At 34.7% G+C, this 23,773-nt stretch overlaps 1 protein-coding gene across 1 annotated transcript; it reads right to left on the bottom strand.

Moving 5' to 3' along the window:
• Nucleotides 1–6,818: 6,818 nt before the first annotated feature.
• LOC108486457 (uncharacterized) lies at nucleotides 6,819–13,491 on the bottom strand. Its single transcript, XM_017790517.2, has 18 exons — nucleotides 13,132–13,491; nucleotides 12,694–12,813; nucleotides 12,477–12,605; nucleotides 12,310–12,372; nucleotides 11,894–12,001; nucleotides 11,291–11,368; nucleotides 11,021–11,113; nucleotides 10,774–10,860; nucleotides 10,073–10,174; nucleotides 9,870–9,989; nucleotides 9,678–9,740; nucleotides 9,044–9,186; nucleotides 8,721–8,802; nucleotides 8,565–8,623; nucleotides 8,437–8,482; nucleotides 8,021–8,112; nucleotides 7,837–7,906; nucleotides 6,819–7,326 (listed from the first exon to the last, which is right to left on the bottom strand). Exons 1-18 carry the CDS (start codon nucleotides 13,402–13,404, stop codon nucleotides 7,255–7,257), a joined length of 1,800 nt encoding a protein of 599 aa, XP_017646006.1. The 5' UTR covers nucleotides 13,405–13,491; the 3' UTR covers nucleotides 6,819–7,254.
• Nucleotides 13,492–23,773: the final 10,282 nt, after the last annotated feature.

Here is a 23,773-nt window from a genome sequence, read left to right as displayed (position 1 = left end):
ATTTGAAGGTCTTCATTGAGTTCACTAAAGAGTCCCTTCAACCAAATAGCTTCTTTACAAGCCTCAATAATCTCCATGTACTCAACTTCAGTGGTAGACAAAGCATCATGAGCGCAAAGTGGCTTTCCAACTGATTGCACAACCTCCGATTGTAAAGACATAACCTGTGAGAGATCTTCTTTTACCAAGGTCTCCAACAAAATCAGCATCAGCATACCCTATGACTCCATCTCTAGTTCTTCCAAACTGTAAGCAAACATCAGTAGTACCTCGTAAGTATCTTAAAATCCATCGAATCGCTTTCCAATGTTCTTTCTGGGATTCACCATGTATCGCTAAGCGTGACCTTGTTGCATATGATAAATCTGGACGTGAACAAACCATAGCATACATGAGAGATCCCACTACACTAGAGTATGGAACATGTGACATGTACTCAATCTCATCATCTGATTATGGAGACAAAACTGATGAAAGTCTGAAATGGGTTGCTAAAGGAGTACTAACAGGCTTAGCACTCTGCATATTGAACCTGCAAAGAACTTTCTCAATGTACCCCTTCTGACTTAGGTACAATTTACTTGTTTTTCTATCTCTGAGAATCTCCATTCCAAGTATTTTCTTTACTGGTCCTAAATCTTTCATCTCAAATTCTTTACTTAGTTGGGTTTTGACATTTCTTATCTCTCATTTATCTTTTGCTGCTATCAACATGTCATCAACATAAAGAAGTAGATACACAAAAGAACCATCACGGTTTTTCTTAAAGTAAACACAACTATCAAAACTACTTCTTTTGAAATCATGAAAAGTCATAAAGAAATCAAACCTCTTGTACCACTGTCTTGGTGACTGTTTCAAACCGTAAAGGGACTTTTTCAGCAAGCAAACATAGTCCTCGTTTTCTGAGACTATAAAACCCTCTGGTTGTTGCATGTAAATATCCTCCTCAAGTTCTCCATGCAAAATGCGTTTTACATCTAAGCGCTCAAGCTTCAAATCATGCATGGCCACAATACCAAGCAAAGCTCGAATCGAACTATGCTTAACAACTGGAGAGAACACATCTGTGAAGCCCACTCTTGGAATTTGACTGTAACCCTTTACAACAAGCCTTGCTTTATATCTGGGTTCTTCAACTCCTAGAGTCCCTTCTTTCTTTTTAAACACCCATTTAAAACGAACAGCCTTTTTACCTTTAGGAAGTTTCACAAGGTCCCATGTTCTGTTTTTGTGGAGTGATTCCATCTCTTCTTGCATAGCAAACATCCACTTTTCTAAGTCTTCACAGCTAACCGCCTCAGAATAATTAGATGGCTCTTGATTCGCATCTATAACTTCAGCCACATTTAAAGCATAAGCAACTAGATCAACCTCGGCATACTTCTTTGGAGGTTTAATTTCTCTTCTAATTCTATTTTTGGCGATAGAGTATTATGGTGAAGAAGCAACTCTATTCTCAACTTTTATTCTGGCTTGAGGAGTTGATTCTATATTAATCTGATGCTCCACCTGCTTTTGATTTTCTTTATTGGAAGAGTCTTTAAAAGATAAGTTAGGTAGCATAGCAGTTTCATCAAAAACAACATCTCTACTAATCACAACTTTTCTATTTTCAGGATACCATAACTTATACCCTTTTACACCAGCTTTATAACCAAGAAAAACGCATTTAATGGATCTCGGTTCCAATTTTCCATTATCAACATGAGCATATGCATGACACCCAAAAATCTTTAAATCAGAATAATTAGCAGGATTACCAGACCATACCCCTTGTGGAGTTTTTTTCTCAATAGCAACGGATGGAGATCGGTTGATTAAAAACATGCAGATGAAACATACGCCCAAAATGACTTCGATAAGCTGGCATTTGACAACATACATCGAACCTTCTCCATGATCGTTCTGTTCATTCGTTCTGCAACGCCGTTTTGCTGTGAAGTATGACGAACTGTCAAGTGTCTCATAATCCCTTCTGACTTGCACAATCTATTAAACTCATCAGAACAGAACTCTAAGCCATTGTCTATGCGGAGGTATTTTATCTGTTTTCCAGTCTGTTTTTCAATCATAATTTTCCAAGACTTAAATGCGGAAAACACATTACTTTTCTGCTTGGGAAGAACGCCCAAACTTTTCTGGAAAAATCATCAATAAAGGTTAGCATATAATTAGCTCCACCTCTCGAAGGCACTATGGATGGCCCCCACAAATCAGAATGAATATACTCCAATATTCCCTTCGTGTTATGGATTCCTCTAGTGAATCAAACTCTCTTTTGCTTCCCAAAAACACAGTGCTCACAGAAATTTAGTTTGCAAATTCCTTGCCCATCAAGAAGTCCTCTTTTACTCAATTCTACCATGCCAGTCTCACTCATATGCCCTAGGCGCATATGCCAAAGTTTAGTAATATCATCATCTGACAAGGAAGAGGAAGCGATAGCTGCATCACCAGTAACAGTAGAACCCTGTAAAACATATAACTTGGAAGTTTTTCTTTACACTTTCATCACAACAAGGGAACCTTTGGAAATCTTTAAAATCCCACTTTCAGCTGTATATCTGTACCTTTTTAAATCAAGAGTACTTAACGAAATTAAATTTCTCTTCAATTCTGGAACATGTCGTACCTCACTAAGTGTTCTGACAACTCCATCAAACATCATAACTTTAATTGTTCCAACACCTGCGATTTTACACGAAGCATTATTTCCCATCAAAACAACACCTTCAGACATTGTTTCGTAAGTTGTAAACCAATCTCGATTAGGACTCATGTGAAAGGTGTAGCCTGAATCAAGTATCCATTCCTCGCTTACTTTAGAATCATTGATAGAAGTAACTAGAAGTTCACCATCGCTGTAATCTTCTACAACATCAGCTTCACCGGAATTTTCTGGTTGTTTTCCCTTTTGATTCATGACCTCCTTTTAATCTTATTTTGTAGCTTATAGCACTCAGATTTAATGTGCCATTTCTTCTTGCAGAAGTTACAAGTTTTACCTCTGTTTGAAGACTTTGATCTACCTTTAGATTTACCACGAGGATTCCATTCCAATGTCCTACCACGATCATCATCAGCATTCTGATCTTGTCTCCCACGAATAATGAGACCCTCTCCCTGAGAGTCGGGTTTAACCACAAGATACTTCATCTTATCATACGAGGTTAAAGAATCATAAACCTCATCAACTGTGAGAGACTCGCGGCTATATAAAATCGTGTCTCTAAAGGTTGAATAAGACGGGGGCAATGAACAAAGTAGAATCAACCCTAGATCTTTCTTATCATACTGAACCTCCATGGCCTCCAAGTTTGAGAGAATTTCTTTAAACACTGTTAAGTGTTCGTGTACAGATGCACCTTCCTCCAAATGATGAGCATAAAGACGCTGCTTCATATGCAACTTGCTTGTTAGAGTTTTCGACATACATATTTGTTTTAGCCTCTTCCATAATGCAGCGACAGTCTTCTCTTTCATCACATCCTGTAAATTTCGTTGGACAAATGCAAATGTAATTGTGTTAACGTCTTTCGATCCTTACGCTTCTTCTCTTCATCTGTTAATGTCGAAGGCATCTTATCTATCCCTAGCAGGGCATCCTCCAGATCCATCTGTGCAAGAACAGCTTGCATCTTAATTTGCCACAACGCAAATATGGTGTTGCGATCCAACAGCGAAATTTCATACTTCAAAGACGCCATTACCGTAATCGAGATGAATAACCCGGAAGCTCTGATACCAATTTGTGAAAAATAAAATAAAAATAAAAATAAAAAACACAAATCTTACGTGGAAACCCTTTCGAGAAAAAAACCACGGGCAGAGGAGAAGAAAATTCACTATGTCAAAAATTTTAATCAAAACAAGAGGAATAGACTATGTCTATTTATAGGCTTGTAAAGCCATATTCTAGTAGGATTGAAACACCTTATCCTAATCAATATAAAATAGATGAAGTTTAATAAGGTTTAAAGAACCTTATTGTAAAATAAAATAAAAGAAGTCTAGTTCTATATGGATTTTACTTTTATTTTATTTTCCATCGTATTTTATTTAAATAAGAATTTGGGTCACTTAATTCTAACACATTTCATAACCCTTGTCTCAGAAGGCCGTTACGTAAAAAGGGAGTTTAAATCCTTTTCTTTACCCTGTTTTCTTTTTTCTTGTAGTAGTTAAAATATGAACTTTTTACTACTTGTGAGGATTAAATCAAGCAAAATTTGCAGAGAAATCAACATCTGATATTGTTTTCTTGCCTATTCTTAAGATTAGAACTTTGAAATGACAAAGTTCAAGCTCACCAATTTAAAAGCTAACTGAAGACTACACGCCAAGCTGACCAGTCTGACATTACAATAAGATTTTCGCCACTGATAGGATCCAAAAGGGCTCTAGTTTTCTCTTTGGACGGTGGAAATGACTAAAATTAGAACTCAGTCTCTTCAATACTTTAAATTACTTAATAAAAAATTAACAACTCAAATCCATATAGTTTATAAAATTTAGAATTAGAGTTAATGGATAACATAAAGAAGTAGTGATTAAGGCTTTTTATTGATACGCTAATGATCAAGATTTAAACCATATTGATACCTTGAGAAAAAGTTCTCTTAATATCAATATTTTTTAAACTAGACCGGTAGTTGAATGATCAATTCATCAATTAGATTAATCTAATCAACTTGATTAAAAACTATTAAAACTTAAAAATAAAAAATAAAAGAACATGATTCAACCATTGGTTGAATTAATTTCTTAATTGATTCAATCGGTCCATATCAATTTCTAATCTAATCAATTCGTAACTCCTCTCTAGATCAAAATCCCAATTAGTTCTCGATCCAATCTGCAATCTGAATTTAAACAGCATTACTTAGTACCATAATTATTGCAAGATTTCCTACATGAATTAAAAGTTTAAGTTATTTATACAACAGCAAATTTAGGCAACACTTTTGATGATTAAAAGTTTGAATCTATTGTTTTCATAGGCATTTTAAAGAAGTGAAACAAATAATGACAAGTTCAACAGGTGATAAGAAATTTGTTATCCCTTAAAAGGTGTATACCAAGACAAATTCTCCAAGTTTCCTCGATTTGAAATTGGGGTGTTAATGTTGTAGCATATCCTTTCAAATCAACAACCCATTCAAGCAAAATCCAAACTGCTACTTAATTCAGTGATTATAGATGGTGCAGATGGTAAATATGCGAGAGCGTAACGAAGAAGTAAGGCATCTTTATACATAAATTAGAAAAGGGAAAGGCGTTTGGCAAGGCTTTACGGTTGGCTGAATAAAAAGAAATTTACACGCTCAAGTTAGTGTAGTGTAGAATAATACTAATTTAGCGTATAAAACTTTGGGGAGACTCAATAGGTCTAGGTAGGCTTTGGCAGCCCCCATCTGCCCTGCCGCCCTATTACCAACCAAAGCAACGAGGGCCCCCAAGTCGTCCCTCTCGGCCTTTCCTACCCCATTTTTTTTTTCTGTTTATTCATACCAATCGCTAAGCCAAACCCGCCGAATTACAAGAGAAAGATTGCATCGAAACAATCAAACCCAAAATGACATGAGACTACCCTCTGTTTTTTCCAACTTACTTAATAATGGATAAATAATTAAAACAATCATTTTTATTTACTTCAAATTACATTTAATCATTTATATTTTAAATATTACGTCTTAACTACTTTCAGCCACTTACGTTATCATACTGTAACATTTTAGTCACTGTGCCGTTAATTATCATTAACAGTCTAACGGTAAGCTATCGTAACAAGTTAAATCATCATTTCAAACAAAAATTTTAGGTTAAGTTCTATAATTAGTCCCTATATTTTTTTCATTTGGAGTAATTAATTTTTTTCTTTTATGTTCTTTTAACTTTTCTTTATTTTTCATTCTCTTTTGCTTCTCTCTATGTTTTCCTCCCTTCTTCATTTCTTTTTAACGTAATTTTTCTATATTTTTCATCTATCAAAACAAATCCACAAGCTTGCCTCATTCAAAAAATTAAATTGTTCAAAAAAATAAAGTATAGAGACTAACTTTAACAAAAAAAAATATAGAAAAACTATGCTAAAAAATGAAAAAAAAGAGGAAAACAAAGAGAAACAAAAGAGAATGAAAAAAAAGTTAAAAGAACATAAAATAAAAATTTAAACTACTCAAAAGCGAATAAATATTGAGATCGATTATATAAATTTATCTAAATTTTTGTTTAAAATGATTATTTAATATGTCATATCAATGTCACTTACCATTATACCGTGAACAGAAATTAGCGACTTAATGACAAAAATATAACATTTTAAATATAAATAACTAAAATATATCATGAAATAAACAAAATAACTTTTTTAATAGTTTACCCTTGTATTCCAATAGTCTGTTACATAATTCCATGACCTGACGCTATCTTAAAAGTCCCCACTTCACGTTCCTTAACCTCGAAGAGGGTGAAAAATAAAATATGGAAGTCTAATATAGGCAAGTCTGTTGTTAGAGACAGATAGTGACTAGGTTCCACCTTGTATAATCAAATGAAAACAAAGCTACTTTTGGACATGGACAAAGGTTGATTTTCATGTCTAACAGGACTAAAAAAAAAAACAAATTCTGACTTGATCTCTTCCTTCGTAGACTCGAGTTGATTTATCGATTTTCTAAAAAGTAGATTAAAGACGTAAGGAAAAAGAATGGGCTCTACGCTTTTAATTATTACTAATCACATTGCCAATTAGCATGCATAAAATAAATTAGCCTCTCAACACACCTCATCCACAGGAAGGCAAGCAATTTACATTTTATTTTCAACCAATCGATAGATTTATTGATGATTGAGCTAACACGTTGCGATTTAACTGATTTCCGCCTCTATTGTAACGAGTATGTCGGATCAGAAATGGGAAAATAACAGTACTTAGCACTCATTCTACAGATACAAATGCAACCCAACACCTTTTGAGGCTTCGACGAGTTATATAACATAGGACAATCGGTCGACAAAACTCCCAGTCGTCAAAAAGCGTAGGAACCAGTGCCAGTGGAAATCATATGTATTATCATGACAGATTGGCATATATCTTTATATATTAGTTATACAGCCTACAAGTTAATACGGGAAATCGGATCAAGTACAACACATCTAGCACAAACGTTAAAAAGAACCTCATTCTCCATGGAAAATGGCAAGTCAGCTGCTGCTTCATGTTGACACCACCAACACAATCTTGCGTACTCAAAATTTGAAATCCTTTTTCTTCGATTTTCCCTCTTTCTCCTGCATCTTTCGCTTCCTTTTCTTCTCATTCTGCATTCAGTACATGTAATTAACAATTCTTCGAGGCATAACATCATACACGCCCAACCATATATTATCTTGCATCCCATTATGCCAAGTTAAAATCAATATTAACTCCAAAATATCAAGTGTTTTCAAGAAACATACATACATAAATATATAGATCTTCCATTACTAAATCAAATCACAAAATCAGAAAATCAGTAGCAAGCACATCAAATGTTTTACAAACAGACTGGAAGTTCAGGTAGGCTTAATAAATCCAACATGGTCAAACATAAAGACATATTAAGAGATCTAATTATGACTGAGAAGGCTGCAAAGGTTGCAACACTATACTTTAACTGCTTATACTTGCCAAGGAATCAGTAGTGGGTTTTGGCCAAATATCACATAAGCTTTTCTTAGATAATATCATATTTGAAGCAGACAAATTTTTGTTATTGTTATTATTATGATGATGATGGATGAATTTGGAGACACCCCATATATCATCAAAAAGACTCCACTAAGGCTTACCTCAGCCACCATATCACTAAAGTCCTCACGCTGACTGCGTAGCTTCTCCTCCTCCCTAGCTTCTTCATACCTGCAAAATCAACCGAAGAGGAGTGAACTAGATTGAACTTTGGGTTGTACACCCAAAAAAAAACTTTGGGGACAACATATACTTAGATGGTAAAAGTTCAAGACTCCCACTTACTTTGCAGGCAACACATTGTCCATAACTTCCAACTCCTCTGGCTGTAAACTGACTTCCACCCTGTCAGATTTTTGACCCTTCAGAAGATCAACCTGCAAAATGAGATTTTACAATTAAATGCCAAACTATTTTCAACAACTTAAGGCTAAAAACACATCTAATTTGGGCATTGAGTAACAGATTCCATCAACCCAAATAATTGGGAGTTAAAAAATCCCCAACTGCTGCTACTTTATCTCTAAGTCTGGTGATGAAACTCTAGCAAATGCCAAGCGTTATTATAGCAGGACAACTGGAAATGGCCCAAACGTTTTTCAAAAGACAGCCTAAAGTAGCAAACCGGGATATTATTCCAAGTCTAAGTGCAACTTTAGTCAGAAAAGAACTACAAATCAAAAAATAGGAATTTCTCTTACCCTTTTGGCTGCCGACTTGTCTTGGGTGCCAGTGTTAACTACATATCTGTAAAAAAACAAGTTTCATGATATCAGTCAAAGATTTGAAGCTATAGGAACAAATAAAAAATACCAAATCAGATTCTTACGTGTGAGTTGTGCCAAGTAAAGTCCCAGGGGCAATCCTCTCTTCTTTTTCTTCAAGCACCTTCAAACACAAAGCAATGTGAAGAAAATCAATTGAATAATATACAGGAGATATGAATAACAATTGCAGACAGCAAAGTTTCAAATACAATACTCACTTGATAGAGAGGCCTCTCAGGCTCCTTTCTCTGCTGTTTACGAAGGTCAATGACATCAGGTGTCTCAACTCCAGTGGGGGTACTGAAGTCAAAAAGGAAAAAATTAGTCATCAATAAAATAATTGATACAACTCCAGTGGGGGTACTGAAGTCAAAAGGGAAAAATTAGTCATCAATAAAATAGTTAATACTCCACTAACAACATAGAACAATCACGGCTATTAATCAGTAAAAAACCAAACTGATAAAGCACCCAGCCTGATTATTTTGGCAGTAAAACATATTACAATCCTAAACAGAAAGATATGGTAGAATGTTATTACCTTGAAAGGCTATCGACAGATTGGATTCCATCCTCCAACTCCTCTTCTTCAATCTGCTCTTCCTCTTCCTCTTCTTCTTCTTCCTCCTCCTCCTCCTCTTCCTCCAAATCACCCCAATGCTTAGACTTATCAACAGGCTCCTCCTGGATTTTATCATCAGATACAAAGGAATAACAAAGTGCAAAATTAAATCATAGGCTCAAGAAATAAGAGTTCCATCCAAAAAATTTGAAGCTATCAATACTATTCATTTTAACACAAATGGCGAGTACACAACCCACACCAAGAATGGTTTTGAATCTAGTGGAATATTACCAGCAAAGTCTAATTGCTTCAAAGAATTTGACAAAAATTTAGACATTGCCATGTAGAATGCAATAACAATCTTTTGAAGCGGCTCAACTCCTAGAATGAGAAATTAATGGTGAGGGTACTTATGTGGATCAAGTTTAATGTTAAGATGCTACTTCTCCCTTAATAGTTATTTTTACCCCACTTCAGTAAAATTTAATCGCACAAGACTAATACCAATGATGGAACATAACACAAGCTAAAAGCCTAAGAGTTAGCATATTAGTCAAGCTATAAAATAGAATATCCAAAATAAAAAACTACATTAAAACCTTGGAAGTACCTCATAGTTAGGTTGTTCTTGCTGATGAACTCCAAATACATCTCCATACAAAGGCCGTCCATACTATTGACAACAAGTTGGAAAAAGCAAGGAAGTTAAATAAAGAGAGATATTAAACAGCATACCTCATCTAAAGATAGGTTTCAAGCTTAGTAGAACACACAGAACACAGAAATTTTCAAAGAGGCTTACCTCATCTACTGGAGGTTTGCCCCAACCACCAGGGTGATAACCAAAGCTTGCTCCAGGAGGAATAGGTGCATTTAGCCCTGGTATTTTCAAGTGTGGGTATGATGGTGGAGGACCATACCTCTGAAAGCAAAAATTGCCGTTCAATAACACCAATAATATTCAAACACCAGATGAAAAAATAAACTGACATTAACCAAACTAACCTGCATATTGATAAGCCATGGAGGTGGGGCACCCTCTGGCATACCAAGAGCTTCTTTTAACTCGTGTGATAAAGAGCCTGGCTTCATCTCCCTCAACTTTACCTGTATTCCAAACAAACAATATTAATCTAAGACAACAGAAAAAAACAACTGAAAGACATTAATCATTAGACACGAATCATTCAAGATTAATTACAGAAGTATCAAAATCATCCCATTCAGGTATATCACAATAGCCAGTTGCAACCTCGTACTACATCTAAAGGTTGATTGTTTCAGCAAAACAACAAGCTACTGTGTCAACTAGATGACCATTGAATTTACACACAAGACTGGAATAGCAACGGAAGACTACATACAAATAATGACGTGTATTCTCTCGAGCATTTATTCCACAAAAATGTCAAGACAAGTTCACTGTGAAGTCCAGTTTCTGTAACCCAAAGGTTTTATGAAACAAAATTTCTTGATTTAAATTAAGCTTAGACTGTATCCTTAGGGTCCAGTGTAAGATCCCATCATCAGCAAAATTTGAAGTACATTGTTATTCTATAAGGTCCCTATAATCTTAAGAATTCAACATACAGCCTTGCGTTGTTCAATGGCATATCAATCTAAAGTTAATTGGAACGTACACATTCACTATGTTGAGGAAATATAAGATAAAACCTAATATCGATGTAGAAATAGCATAAGAGTACCTCAAATTCCTTCCCTTCATAATACAGATCTCCATGAGTTGTCAGCTTTGGCTTTGTCTGATATTTAAAGAATGCATCATGAAGAACCTAAAAACATAAGCCAGAACATCATTAGTACAAGAGCAAAACAATATAATTTCAGAAAGGAATGACAAGATTAGAAGTAACCTTTCATGACAGCTTAAAATGGATTGAAACAAAATTCAAACCTCCAAAAATAAAAGAAAGAATCAATGAAGCAAGAAACCTGATAGTCAATATCCATTTTCCCCATCTTTGGCTGCATTCGCTCACGTTGCTTTTGCTTCAACTTCTTACTGTCCTCTTTTTCAATGTAAGCCTAAACGAGAAAAAGAGAAGTAGAAGAGACAAGTTGAGAACAAGAGTGAATCATTCAGTTAAAGAAAAAAGGTCATTTTCCATTCAAAACTATTTATTACTTTATAGCAATAGATAGATTTTCCTGACATTAACTCCTAGACGTTACACAATTGCTATTATAATGAATTAAATTTACCTGTCTAATTTTTTCAATTCCTGTTGCAGCAATGAAGTCAGGAAGCTGAAAAGGTTGCTTCTCAATACCGCGCTTCCCCTACAGAGAGGATCCACAAGGCGATGAGTTACAGAAGTTAACAAACCCAAATAATAACAATTATTAACAATAACAGCTAGGAAGCTTCTGTATCCAACTCAAATCACTTAAAATAAATAAATCTTAGATGGATCTAGCCCGAGCATTTAGCACAAATGGAAAGGCATCTGAAAATCCAAAACAGATTAATTAGCACCTTAACAATGAACAAATACCCCCCACCATCTAGCATGCAAGTTATGCTACTACCAGAGACCTTATTAAATATCTATATCCCAACCAAAAAAGCAGTCATAATATAAGAGAAATCAATCAAGAGTCCTTTCTGCAAAACACCTATAAGTCCAGGCTCCAGGGTTGTATCAGCTGTTCCCCTGCAAGAAGCACATATATGCATATAAGAGAAGCCTTATCGACTTGATCTTCCCTCACCGTCTTCCTATATCACTCACTAAAGATTATGCCTATGAACCATGAACACATATTTGACCCATATTAATCGTCATGGATGCAAGAATTACTAACCTGCAAATATTTCCTTTTCTGAGACCAGTGCCTTGGCACAGGAACAGTGTTTCGATATGCCTTCAAAAACACCAGCAACTTGGGATCAGCAGCAGTTGCATCCCAAACCTGACAAAATAATCATATCTATTATGAGCTATTGAGTTATAAAAACAGAAGTGAACATTATTCTCCATTTGAGTCGCAATATTCCAACAGTATTGCATGAAAAAATTCATAACAAAAGATTAGAAAATAAGATCCCTTAATAGCCATGGGAAAAAAACTTCATTTCAAAAAATAAAAATAAAAAATTCATAGCAAATGTGCTCTGATTCAACATTGGAATAAAAATTTGTTTTAACACTGGTTTAAAAACAAACAAGAGAGGAACAAGAAAAGAAGCAAACATCAAATAAACAGTAAGAGAAACATACTTCTACAACATCAGGCCTTGAGCAAATCTGTTTTAACTCAGCAATTTTCATCCGCCTTTGCAGCTGTCAACAATATCAAAACAAGTATTTTCAGTTTCAGTCTCATCAAAATGAACTACATATAATAACACAAATAATCTCAGAAAATATAAGGAGAAACCAAAAACCTTCTTCTTCTTATTTGATAAGCCACCTTTCTCTTTCTGTTGATTATCCTGGTCCTCCTCTCCTGAATCAGAATCAGCCCCCTTCTTTGCATCAGCATCTTGGGTAGACTCGTCCTTCTTGTCACTCTCCTGTAAAAATAGAATTAAAAGTTTCTTTAGAGAACTAACAAGGAAATTCGAAAATTAATTGATCATATAAAACTGAATTTCATTTCACCTCAGAACCAGCAGCTTCCCAGAAGCTGAATTTTTCAAAAACCTTCCTAAATTCCTCATCAATGCCATCATCTAACTCAGCTTTTTCAGGAACGTACTCTACCTGAACTTCTTCCATTACCTACAGTGTCAAACAAAAGAAAATGCTTAGTTTACTTATAAACAAATGCAACTTACATTATGTAAGATTAGAGTGAAATATGCTGAATTTAAGAAAACAACAATAACAAAATAGCCATAAGAAAATTTTCAAACTACAGTTAAACCCAAAAATAAAAGCTCAATTCTATTCCATCTAAAGAAAATCGAAAATTCTTAAGTCACTATAGAACTTGTATTATGCACAAAGACATGCAAAAACCAGACGAAACAATCGATATTCACTAAAAACATAGAAACCTCAAAACAAAAAAGAAGGGAAGGAAAAATAGCTGGATACCTGCTGCTGATAGGAATTCTTCTTTTCATCTTCGGCAGCGTCGCTGTCACCGGCTTCGGAAACGGGACCGTCTGCGGCGTCATTTTCTTGGTGGGAGGTATTCTTACTCTTATTCTTCTTCTGCTTGCGCCTTCTACGACGTCGTTCGCTCTCGCGGGACTTCTTGGAGGCGGCGGAAGGGTTGGAGATGGGGTTAGGGTTAGAGTTAGACTTATTCAGATCTCCGTTGTAAACGACGGAGCCGTTCTGGTTGGGGAGTATCTCAGCGGTCATCTCTCTTTGTTTAATCCGAGGAATGGATTGGCAAGGGTTTTTGATTTCGAGAGCGAGTGGGAAATGGGGAAGATGAAAGGGAGGCCTAAATATAGCGAGGGATACCCACGTGTGGATATAATCGCACGTGACAAAAGCTGGGCCTTTATATAGTTATGGTCGGACTTGAGAGAAGTTGGGCTTTGAAGTTGTCTATTTTATTCCGCCTAATTTTTAATGGACCTTTGTATTTACTGAAATATAAGTTCCAGATTTTCCTAGGCCGGGTTGGGCCGCTATTTAAAAAGAAAGAAATCAAACTCTTCAACAAACACTCCAATAATTTATATTTTATGAGTAATAGAGTTCAACTTTTTTATCACTTTATATCAACGGGAAATCGGAACTAAATTATAAATTTTAATAAGTTAAAATATAATTTTATTATTTATTAATTTTAATTTCATCATTTTTAAATGGATTGAACAAATTTTTTAGACTAAAATGTAATTTTACTATATATTAACTTAAATTTTCATTGTTCATAAAGGTACCATATTACATTATTTTCATTTTTGGGGACCAAAGTCACTCTGCCTATTCCTTAAATTCGCCCTTAATTATAGATAGGTTTAAATGTAAACCATTGACATAATTTACTTTGTACTTTTGATGTAAGATGAGCTCCACTATAAATAAAAGCATTCTTTGAATCATTCATAACTTGAATTATCAATGCAATTGAAAAAATTTATTCAAAACTCTTGAATATTAACGCCACGAGGCTAGCTCAACTAAAGTCCAAGTTCATAACACAAGCACATTTCATTATCTATTAATTTTAATTTTTTATCTATAATATATATAAAGTAGAGTTTGGGAAACCTTATTTTTTTTTTCTCCAAATCATTTGTTTCTTTTTGTTTTTGCCTAGCGGCAGTGTTAGCCTCCGAGCTAGTTATCGCCCACATTTTTCTCTTGCCCATCAACCCTCTTTTTCTTTCTCCTTTACATTCACTCCATGCGTCTTCTCTCTTTTCAGCTTGCAGTTCTATTTTGTGGGTATCTTTGTTGTCTTTACAAGTTGTGATGGATAGATGACAGTGCTTATAATAGTTGAAACACTATCGACCACCGACAATTTCTTTTAGAAAATGAGTAGCTCTTCGTTGACTTCTTAATCTGTTTCTATTTTGAGAATTTCAGAATAATAAATGATTTCATGAGTCGGTTTGGACTCGTGTTATCTTAAGTTTTTGTTTTTTTGTTTGTTTTTCCATTATTTAATAAGTCTCACTTTTAGAAGTTTTTGTCTATTCTTATAGAATGCTTTTTAGTCTTGCTTATGCATGTAGTCTTATTTTTGAGAGTAATTTTAGGGTTGGTTTTGTCACCGTCCCCTCTAGTTTGGTGGATGTTCAATTCTTTTGCTGATTTATGCCCGCTGCTTTGGACCATCTAAGGTTGATTTCCTTATTGTATTAAGTGTTTGCAATCACTCGTGATATGTTGTACTTAAGTTGTGATAGAACCGATTGTCAACGTGCCATAATGTTCTATTGATGTTGAAGCTGAAGTTTTTGTTGTGTTGATAGAGCTTGTCCTTTAGCACGTACAATAGGTGTTTGTTATTTTTTCCCTCGAATTGTATGGTCTTATTAATTGAATAAATTAATGAATTTCTCTTCAAAAATTACAAATTTAGAAAAAATTTTGAATCGACAAAAATACCATTTATTTTATACTATATTAGAGAATTGACATTTAAAAATAATATTTGCATAAAATCATAATAATGAAATAAACTAAATTGACATTTAAATAATAATTATTTAGATAAAATCTTAATAATAATTTATTTATCAGGGATTAATATGAATAATTAAACAAGCACTTTAGGAAGTTAATGATTAATGTGTTGATTAACGTCCCTATTAAAAACAATAATAATTTAAGAAGTAAAATAACGCCTAATTATTTTGATAAAATCATAATTGATGTGATAATTAACTTCTTGATTTTATCATAAAATTAAATTAAAAATAATTAATAATTAAAATATAATAATATCTAACAACACTTAATTCACTTAAGCAAGTTTATTCATTCGATAACTTCATGATTTTATCCTAAATAAAAATAATTAAATTAATTAATTAGTGATTAAGCTACTCGAGCACAAATACCTTTTAGATCAAATATGTCAATAATAAATTATAATTATTAATTTTGGGTTAATGAGGGATATATATAAATTTTACAAAAATTTAAAGTTTTAGGTTCGTATTTCAAATATTAGGAAAATAAATCCTTTTTGGAGATAGAAGGCAAAACTACCTCTTGCAAGGAGCGGTTTTATCCCAACTGAATCGTGTCTCCCATGGCACGTTTTTAAAAATCGTGACCCTAATCCTAAACTCGAGAATTTCGGGATAAAATTTTTGAAATCCAAGAATTCTTGGGATAAAATTTATACATCTTATCTCATCTTTTCCGTGACAAATAATAATGTTATCTTTAAAAACTTTTTCAAAAAAATGCTTTTTGTTAGAAACATTTTTTTGATATGTCATATCCAATCTTTTTCAATATTTTTAAATTATGTTTCATATTTGATGTTAGAGTTTCCTATAAAATGAAGACATTTTGTGGAGAGGTTTTCATAGTTAAATTTCAAGTAGATTGTTTTCATAAGGAGATTTGCATAAGGAGAAGATTGTTGATGTTAAAAATCTGAAGTTCAAAAATTGACCCAACAAAGTAAATTAGTTTAAGTAAGTGTCATTGTTTGAATTTGGATAATGAATACTTATTTTTTCTATATAATGTTTTTGTTTTAAACATGTGAAACATATTTTTTAGGCGAAGATGAGTAGATGAATTAAAGCTACTATTTATTACGACGGTTAAATTTGTGACATCGATATTGGGATCGTTTTTGTATCAGCCCAATTTACAAAATTGGTTTTCATCCGAAGCATAAAATTGAACAAGTTTCGATTAAGAATAGAAAAAAAGTGTTGGCTTCAAGCAAGAGGATAATTTCAAGCTTGAAATATAGATATCCAATGTCACTGAACCCTATTAGATATGATATATTTGAGCTCAAAGGCAACATGGATGTCAGCACAATTCTCGATACGCATTGCACTAGTGGAAATACTTTACTAGAGTTATATGTCCACTTTGTCGATGTTGAAGAAGGTGGTCCAAGTTCGACAATAGTTCCAGTAAATTTGTTTTAGGAGTAGGAAGTAGAAAGTCCAACCACACGGTTGCACGGTGGTTTCATGGTGTTGTTACAAAGCTCCTATCAGGAAATGTCGTAATCATCAATGGGAAGGCATTCCTTGGTTTTAGCTCTCGATTTCAACTTTAGCATACATTCGGGGTTAGTTAGTAACCCAAACTTGGAGACCCTAGCACAACATTTTGTGAGTGCTTTTGATTTCAACTTCTGAACATCGATGTTCTATGCTGGAAACACTTATGTAGATATGCTATTTACCGCTACCAAACGTGCAAACATTTGATTGAAAAATACTACATCAAATATATATGAAATTAAAGTAGCGATGTCTGCAAGTATACGAGTCAAATTGTATGATAGTATTGTGTTACAATGGAACACATGGAAGTTTTCCGAGGATCATACCCAATAGATGATGAATTAAATCTATTGAAAACATCTTTACAATAATAAGTCTAAATAGTAATAATTAAATTTTATATTACGATAAATCATAAAAGAGATGAATATAATAAATTAAATAACTAAAATAAATAAACAACAAAATAAACAAACAACTAAATCGATTAAATCAATCAGGAAGATTAACTCATTTCAAAGGTTGTAATTAACTTCGAATTCGGGTTTTAGGGTGAATTAACTATTAACTAACCAATTATTACCTTTTAGTCTCTAACTAACTAATTGATTGATTAATACTCATTTATCTCCTGACTTCACTTTCTCAACTAGGATAAATTACGATTTACTTGGCAAACTTATCTCCCGGCCTCGTTTAACCTTTGATTACTTCCTAAGGTTATCAAGCCTAGGGTTTTAAGAAGACGTAATTTATACCAATAAATTTTGTGGGAAAACCCTTATTCCTCCGTTAATCACTTCCCCATCCACTCGTTAATCTCCCCTAAGGGAATTAGCTACTTGTAGTTTTATTCAAAATCTCAACCTCAATTGAAATAAATGTAACAGCCCGATTTAGGGCCAAAATGGAACAGTGGTTTCGAAACCACGAATCCGAGAATTTATTATTTTGATTAAGTTTTAGTGTTTATATTATGATTGCATAATCGTGTGAGAATTTCGTTGCGAAATTTTATCGATTGGGTGTTTAATTTGACGTTTAGGACTAAATTGAAATAGGTGAAAAATGTGTGTGTTCTAGTTCATAAAGTACTTGACTGAAATGGGGGTTTTAATTAGAGGTCCTTAAATGGAAATTAGACCATTATACTTTATATGGACAAAAATTTGGACATGGATGGAATTTTTAGAAAGTTTAGTAGTAAGGACATTTTGGTCATTTGCAAAATAAATGAAATAAAATAGGAAAAATAACACAAAAATGTGTTCATCCTCATTTAACTTGGCTGAAACTTGCATATTCTCCATAGCTAGGGTTTGTTTCAAGCTTTCAAGCTCAATAGTAACTGCATTCAAGCCTCGTTTTTAATGTTCTTTACATTTTTGAAATCCTCGTAGCTCGGTTTACCTATTTCTACCATTATTTCGAGTTAGGGTTTATGTTTAAAAATTTACCCATGAATGATATGCATGTATTTTGATGTTTTATGGTAGAATATGAATGCTTGAGGTTAGGAGAACGATCTTTTCTAAGCGATTTTTAGCGAAAACGAGCAAAACGGTATAATCGCTAAAAATACCTAATGCTCATAAGTACATGTTAGAGTGAGAATTTGATGTTGTTATAGAAGAGAAAAATGTTCAAAATGTCATAAAACATAAGAATAAGGGCTGAAATTAAATTTTCGAGCCTAGGGGCAAAAATGTAATTTTGTAAAAGTTAGGGGGCAAAAATGTAATTTTTAAATAATGTGATTTTTGGATTGAAATAAATAGTATGAGTGTTAAATAAGCTAAATGTGTTGTTATAGATCAAGCAAGGCATGGAATCGACCTCGAACGAGGGAAGGAAAAGGTTTTGGACTAAATTGCAAAATTTCCATATTTTGCGTTGAGGTAAGTTTGTATGTAAATAATACATTAACTTCATTTAAATTTCTATATTTCAGCCTATTTTATATATTTTAGTTGATTTTGAATCATAAACCGACTATTGGAAGAATGGAAATAAGTAATAGTGAGAGAAATCCCGGTTGAACTTTCGGAAGATTGAATAATATAGATGAAATTTAGCTAGGTCACATGTATGGTGCTAAGTGCACATCATGTGTACAAGAGAGCTACGAGACACTATGTAGTAGCTAGGTCACATGTGTGATACGGGATGTATCCCATGTAGACAAGAGAGCTACGGGAGAAGATAAATGTAGCTAGGTCGCATGTGTGATTCCAAGTGAAGGACACCATGTAGACAAGAGAGCTACGAGATAAATTGGCTAGGTCACATGGGTGGTACTAAGTGTTCACCATGTGTACAAGAGAGCCGAATTATATGAAATATGGTGGTAGAGCTGTGTGCTGAAACCACTAAGTATCGAGGATTGATCCGAATTGTTCAACGGGATGATTTTATAGTGACATTGTAATCATGAACCTACACTTGTGATGTATGAGATGTGGTGAAAGTGGATTGTGACATGTAGGCTAAACGAGGTAAATACAAAGAAAGTGTGAAAGAGTGAATTAGCAATAATACTGTTTTGGACGGTTGCAGTGACGTGAATTTGAAAAATCACCAAAAATATTAGGAATTTAATTAGAGGTTGAATGAGATATGAATTTAAAGCTTAATGAGTCTATTTTCATGTAAAAGAAATAGAGCAAGTAAAGGAACTCTATAATTTGAGATATTTATAATTACGTGTGACTTGCTCAGAATGACTATGTGATCCCCTGTTCTTACTTTGAAAAATCATTAAAAATTGTAAAAAACTAATTAAGAAATATAGTTTATATGTCTAGATTCCTTATTGAGTCTAGTTTTAAATGAAATAGATTTCATGGCTATTTGAATTGTGTACTGGGAGAAATTCAATTCGTAGTGAACAGAGTTCAGATCAGTCGAGCTGTATAACATGGGAAACTTTAACTAATAAACTGTACTAATTGGCTGGACCAAAAATTCTAGAAAAAAATTAGTAAAAATTAATATGAGTCTAGTTTCAGGAAAATTTTACGGAATTGAATTTTGAGTTTTGTAACTCGAGTTATAATTTATTTAGTAAGTATGATGCAGTAGAGACAGCTTGACCAAAGTGGAGTAAATGATGAAATTAAAAGTAGATACACTTGAGTTATTGTGTAAACATATTAGACTCTTATTCATTATTTACATACTTTCTTACTAAGCTATAAGCTTACCCTCTTTTCTCTCTTTTGTCTTATAGTGTCGTCCAGCTTGCACAGGAGTCAAGGATCGTTGAAGATCTGCCTGCACTATCAATATTTTTGGGTATTTGAACTAAACATTTTGAATAATGGCATGTATAGTAGACTTAGTTATTTTGTTACGTGTCATAATTGTCTAGGTTTTAAAATATTAAGTATAGTATTTGACCGATTATTTTGTACGAAGCCTTTGAAATTGGCTAATATTATTAAAGACATATGTTATAATGATTCATGATCTAATTGTATGCCATATTTTTTTGTTTTGGTTTTATTTAATGGTATGTATTATGATTCGGTAATACCTCGTACCCTGTTCCAACGACGGATACGGTAAGGGGTGTTACATTTAGTGGTATCAGAGCTATGGTTTAGTCGGTTCTCGAACTAATAAAGTGTGTGTAAAAGTCTAGCTATACATGCCATAAATATACTGTGATAGTGTGGTGACTCCTGATTATTCTAAACTGTGTTTTATTTTAATATAGTAATAGATCTTGACGGAACTACGGCTGATGATGCTGCTAGTAATGCGCCGGCTCCCGCACAAGGGACCGCGCCTGTAGAAAGTAGACCTGAGACATTAAGACAGGGAGATGAGGCTCGGGATGCCTTTCTCCAAATGATAAACAATTGGTATACTAAGTTTATTCGAGCAAACCCAAATGTTCAACCTCCTCCACCCCCTCCCATACCTCAGACGGTTCCTGTAGCTGCTTAAGGCATAGATTTGGTAAGAATGAACAAGCCTCCGGTTGACAAGATTCGAAAGCAAGGGGCCAAAGAGTTTAGAGTAAAGATCGATGATGATCCCGAGAAGGCGGAGTTTTGGCTTGAAAATTCTATCCGTGTATTTGATGAGTTTTCATGTACACTCAAGGAGTGCTTAAAGTGTGCTGTATCACTTTTGAGAGATTCGGCCTACCATTGGTGGAAGACTTTGGTAGCAGTGGGGCCAAAAGAAAAGGTTACTTGGGATTTCTTCCAGGAAGAATTCAGAAAGAAATACATAAGTCAACGATTTATTGATAAAAAACGGAAGGAGTTCCTTGAATTGAAGCAGGGCAAGATGTCTGTGGCAGAGTATGAACGCGAATTTGTAAGACTCAGCAAGTATCCCTAGGAATATGTGTCCACCGAAGCTATTATGTGCAAGAGATTTGAGGATGGGCTAAATGAGGACATTAAAGTGCTTGTGGGAATTTTGGAGCTGAAAGAATTTGTAGTATTGGTTGACCGAGCTCTTAAAGCTGAAGAATTGAACAAAGAAAGAAGAAAAGCTGCTATTGAGGCTCGAGATGTCGCAAAGAGGTCGATAAGCAAGTCATTTCAATCTCAATCAAAGAGGTTCAAAGAGACAAACCCTCGAATGACAGTTTCAGCTAGGGATTCACACAGAGATCGTGGCAGGGCATATTCGGGGTTTAAAGCTCAAGCTACTTCAGTGGCAAGTGTGGGTAATGTGCGGCCTAGAAAGCCCGAATGTCAACAATATGGCAGGCAACATTATGGTGAGTGTTGGGGAAACGAGCAAACTTGTTTCAGGTGTAGTTCTCGCGAGCATTTTATCAGAGACTGTCCGGAGAAAGGTAAAGAAGAAAAATTTCAGAGTGCTAGATAGAGTACTACCGCTAGCAGAGGTAGACCACCGAGAAATACTGGAAGTGGAGCTAACAGCAAAACTGTAATGAAAGATTCAGCGGTGAGATCAGAAGCTAGAGTGCCTGCTAAAGCGCCTGCTAGAGCTTATGCCATACGTGCCCGAGAGGATGCATCATCTCCTAATGTCATTACTGGTACATTTTCTCTCTATGATACAATTGTTATTGCATTAATTGATCCCAGGTCTACTCATTCCTATATTTGTGTGAATTTAATATCTAATAAGAAGTTTCCTGTTGAATATACTGAGTTTACGATTAAAGTGTCAAACCCCTTAGGCCAATATGTGCTAGTTGATAAGGTTTGCAAGAATTGCCCATTAATGATTCAAGGTCACTGTTTTCTGGCTAATCTGATGCTGTTACCATTTGATGAGTTTGACGTTATCTTGGGAATGGACTGGTTGACATTGTATGATGCTAAGGAAAATTGTAAACAAAAAACACTAGAGTTGAAATATGAAAATGGTGAAATTCTATGGGTTGAAACAGATGAATCAAATAAATTGCCTATGGTGATTTCGTGCATGTCTGCTCAGAAATACATGAGGAAACGGTGTGAAGCTTATCTTGCCTATGTAATGAATCTTGAGATGTCCGGATTGAAGCTTGAATCAAGTCCGATAGTCCGTGAATTTCGGATGTATTCCGGAGGAATTGCCGGGTTGCCTCCAAACGAGAGATAGAGTTTGCCATTGATTTGTTGCCGGGGACTGTACCGATCTTGATTACTCCATATAGAATGGCTCCAACTGAATTAAAAGAATTGAAGGCTCAGTTGCAAGAGCTAACAGACAAGGGATTCGTGAGATCGAGTTTCTCTCCCTAGGGTGCTCCTGTATTGTTTGTAAAGAAGAAGGATAGCTCAATGAGACTTTGCATTGATTACCGTCAGCTCAATAAGGTGACTATAAAGAACAAGTACCTGTTACCGAGGATTGATGATTTATTCGATCAGTTAAAGGGGGCAACAGTGTTTTCAAAGATCAATTTGAGGTCCGGTTACTACCAGTTGAGAGTTAAGGAGTCAGATGTGCCACTGCCTTTAGGACAAGGTATGGACATTATGAGTTTCTTGTGATGCCTTTTGGCTTAACAAATGCTCCAGCTATATTTATGGACTTGATGAATTGAATCTTTTGGCCATATTTGGATAAGTTTGTAGTAGTGTTCATAAATGACATTCTAATTTATTCTCGGGACAAGTCTGAGCATGCCGAACACTTGAAAACCATATTGCAGATCTTGAGAGAAAAGAAACTATTTGCTAAGTTTAGTAAAAGTGAGTTCTGGCTTCGTAAAGTCGGATTTTTGGGGCATATAGTTTCAGGTGATGGTATTCGGGTGGATCCGAGCAAAATTTCCGCGATCGTTGACTAGAAACCGCCAAAGAATGTATCCGAGGTTAGAAGCTTTTTAGGCTTAGCCGGGTATTATAGATGTTTTGTCGAGGGATTTTCGATGATTGCCTCTCCTATGACTAAATTGCTGCAAAAGAATGTTAAGTTTGAATAGACTGATAAATGTCAACAGAGTTTTGAAAAGCTGAAAGCACGATTGACTGAAGCACCAATTTTAGTATAGCCCGAGCCAGGGAAGGAGTTCGTAATTTATAGTGATGCATCATTGACAGGCCTTGGATGTGTACTGGTGCAAGAGGGTAAAGTTGTAGCTTATGCCTCGAGACAGTTAAAGCCGCATGAGAAGAACTATCCTACACATGATTTGGAATTGGCCGCTATTGTCATTGCCTTGAAGATCTGGCAACATTATTTGTATGGTGAAAAATGCCGAATTTTTACTAATCACAAAAGTTTGAAATAGTTGATGAATCAAAAGGATTTGAATCTGTGACAACGGAGATGGCTTGAATTATTGAAGGATTATGAGCTAGTGATTGATTATCATCCGGGAAAAGCAAATGTAGTTGCTGACACCTTGAGCAGGAAATCTCTTTTTACTTTGAGAGCCATGAATACGGAGTTAGCATTGTCTGATGATGGGTCAATCTTAGCAGAGATGAGGGCTAAATCGTTATTTCTCCGGTGATTTGTGATGCTCAAAAGAACGATAGTGAGTTACGAACCAAGAGAACTCGGTCTGAATCAAGTTCGACTCATATTTTCGAGTTGGACGGATGACTGTTTGATGTTTGAGACGAGGATATGTG

The sequence above is a fragment of the Gossypium arboreum genome, chromosome 6 (genome assembly GCF_025698485.1).
Source record: "Gossypium arboreum isolate Shixiya-1 chromosome 6, ASM2569848v2, whole genome shotgun sequence".
NCBI lineage: Eukaryota > Viridiplantae > Streptophyta > Magnoliopsida > Malvales > Malvaceae > Gossypium > Gossypium arboreum.
The sequence above is the reverse complement of the archived record's forward strand: the minus strand, read 5'-3'. Positions and strand labels throughout refer to the sequence as shown.

What these genes read in the sequence shown, in the direction of transcription:
- LOC108486457 (XM_017790517.2), bottom strand. Translation starts at nt 13,404, where the DNA reads ATGACCGCTGAGATACTCCCCAACCAGAACGGCTCCGTCGTTTACAAC. An exon ending in TTACTTGGCACAACTCACAC is followed by an intron (nt 8,483 to 8,564) that starts GTAAGAATCTGA and finishes GTTTTTTTACAG; the next exon opens with ATATGTAGTTAACACTGGCA. An exon ending in GACAATGTGTTGCCTGCAAA is followed by an intron (nt 7,907 to 8,020) that starts GTAAGTGGGAGT and finishes TTGATTTTGCAG; the next exon opens with GTATGAAGAAGCTAGGGAGG.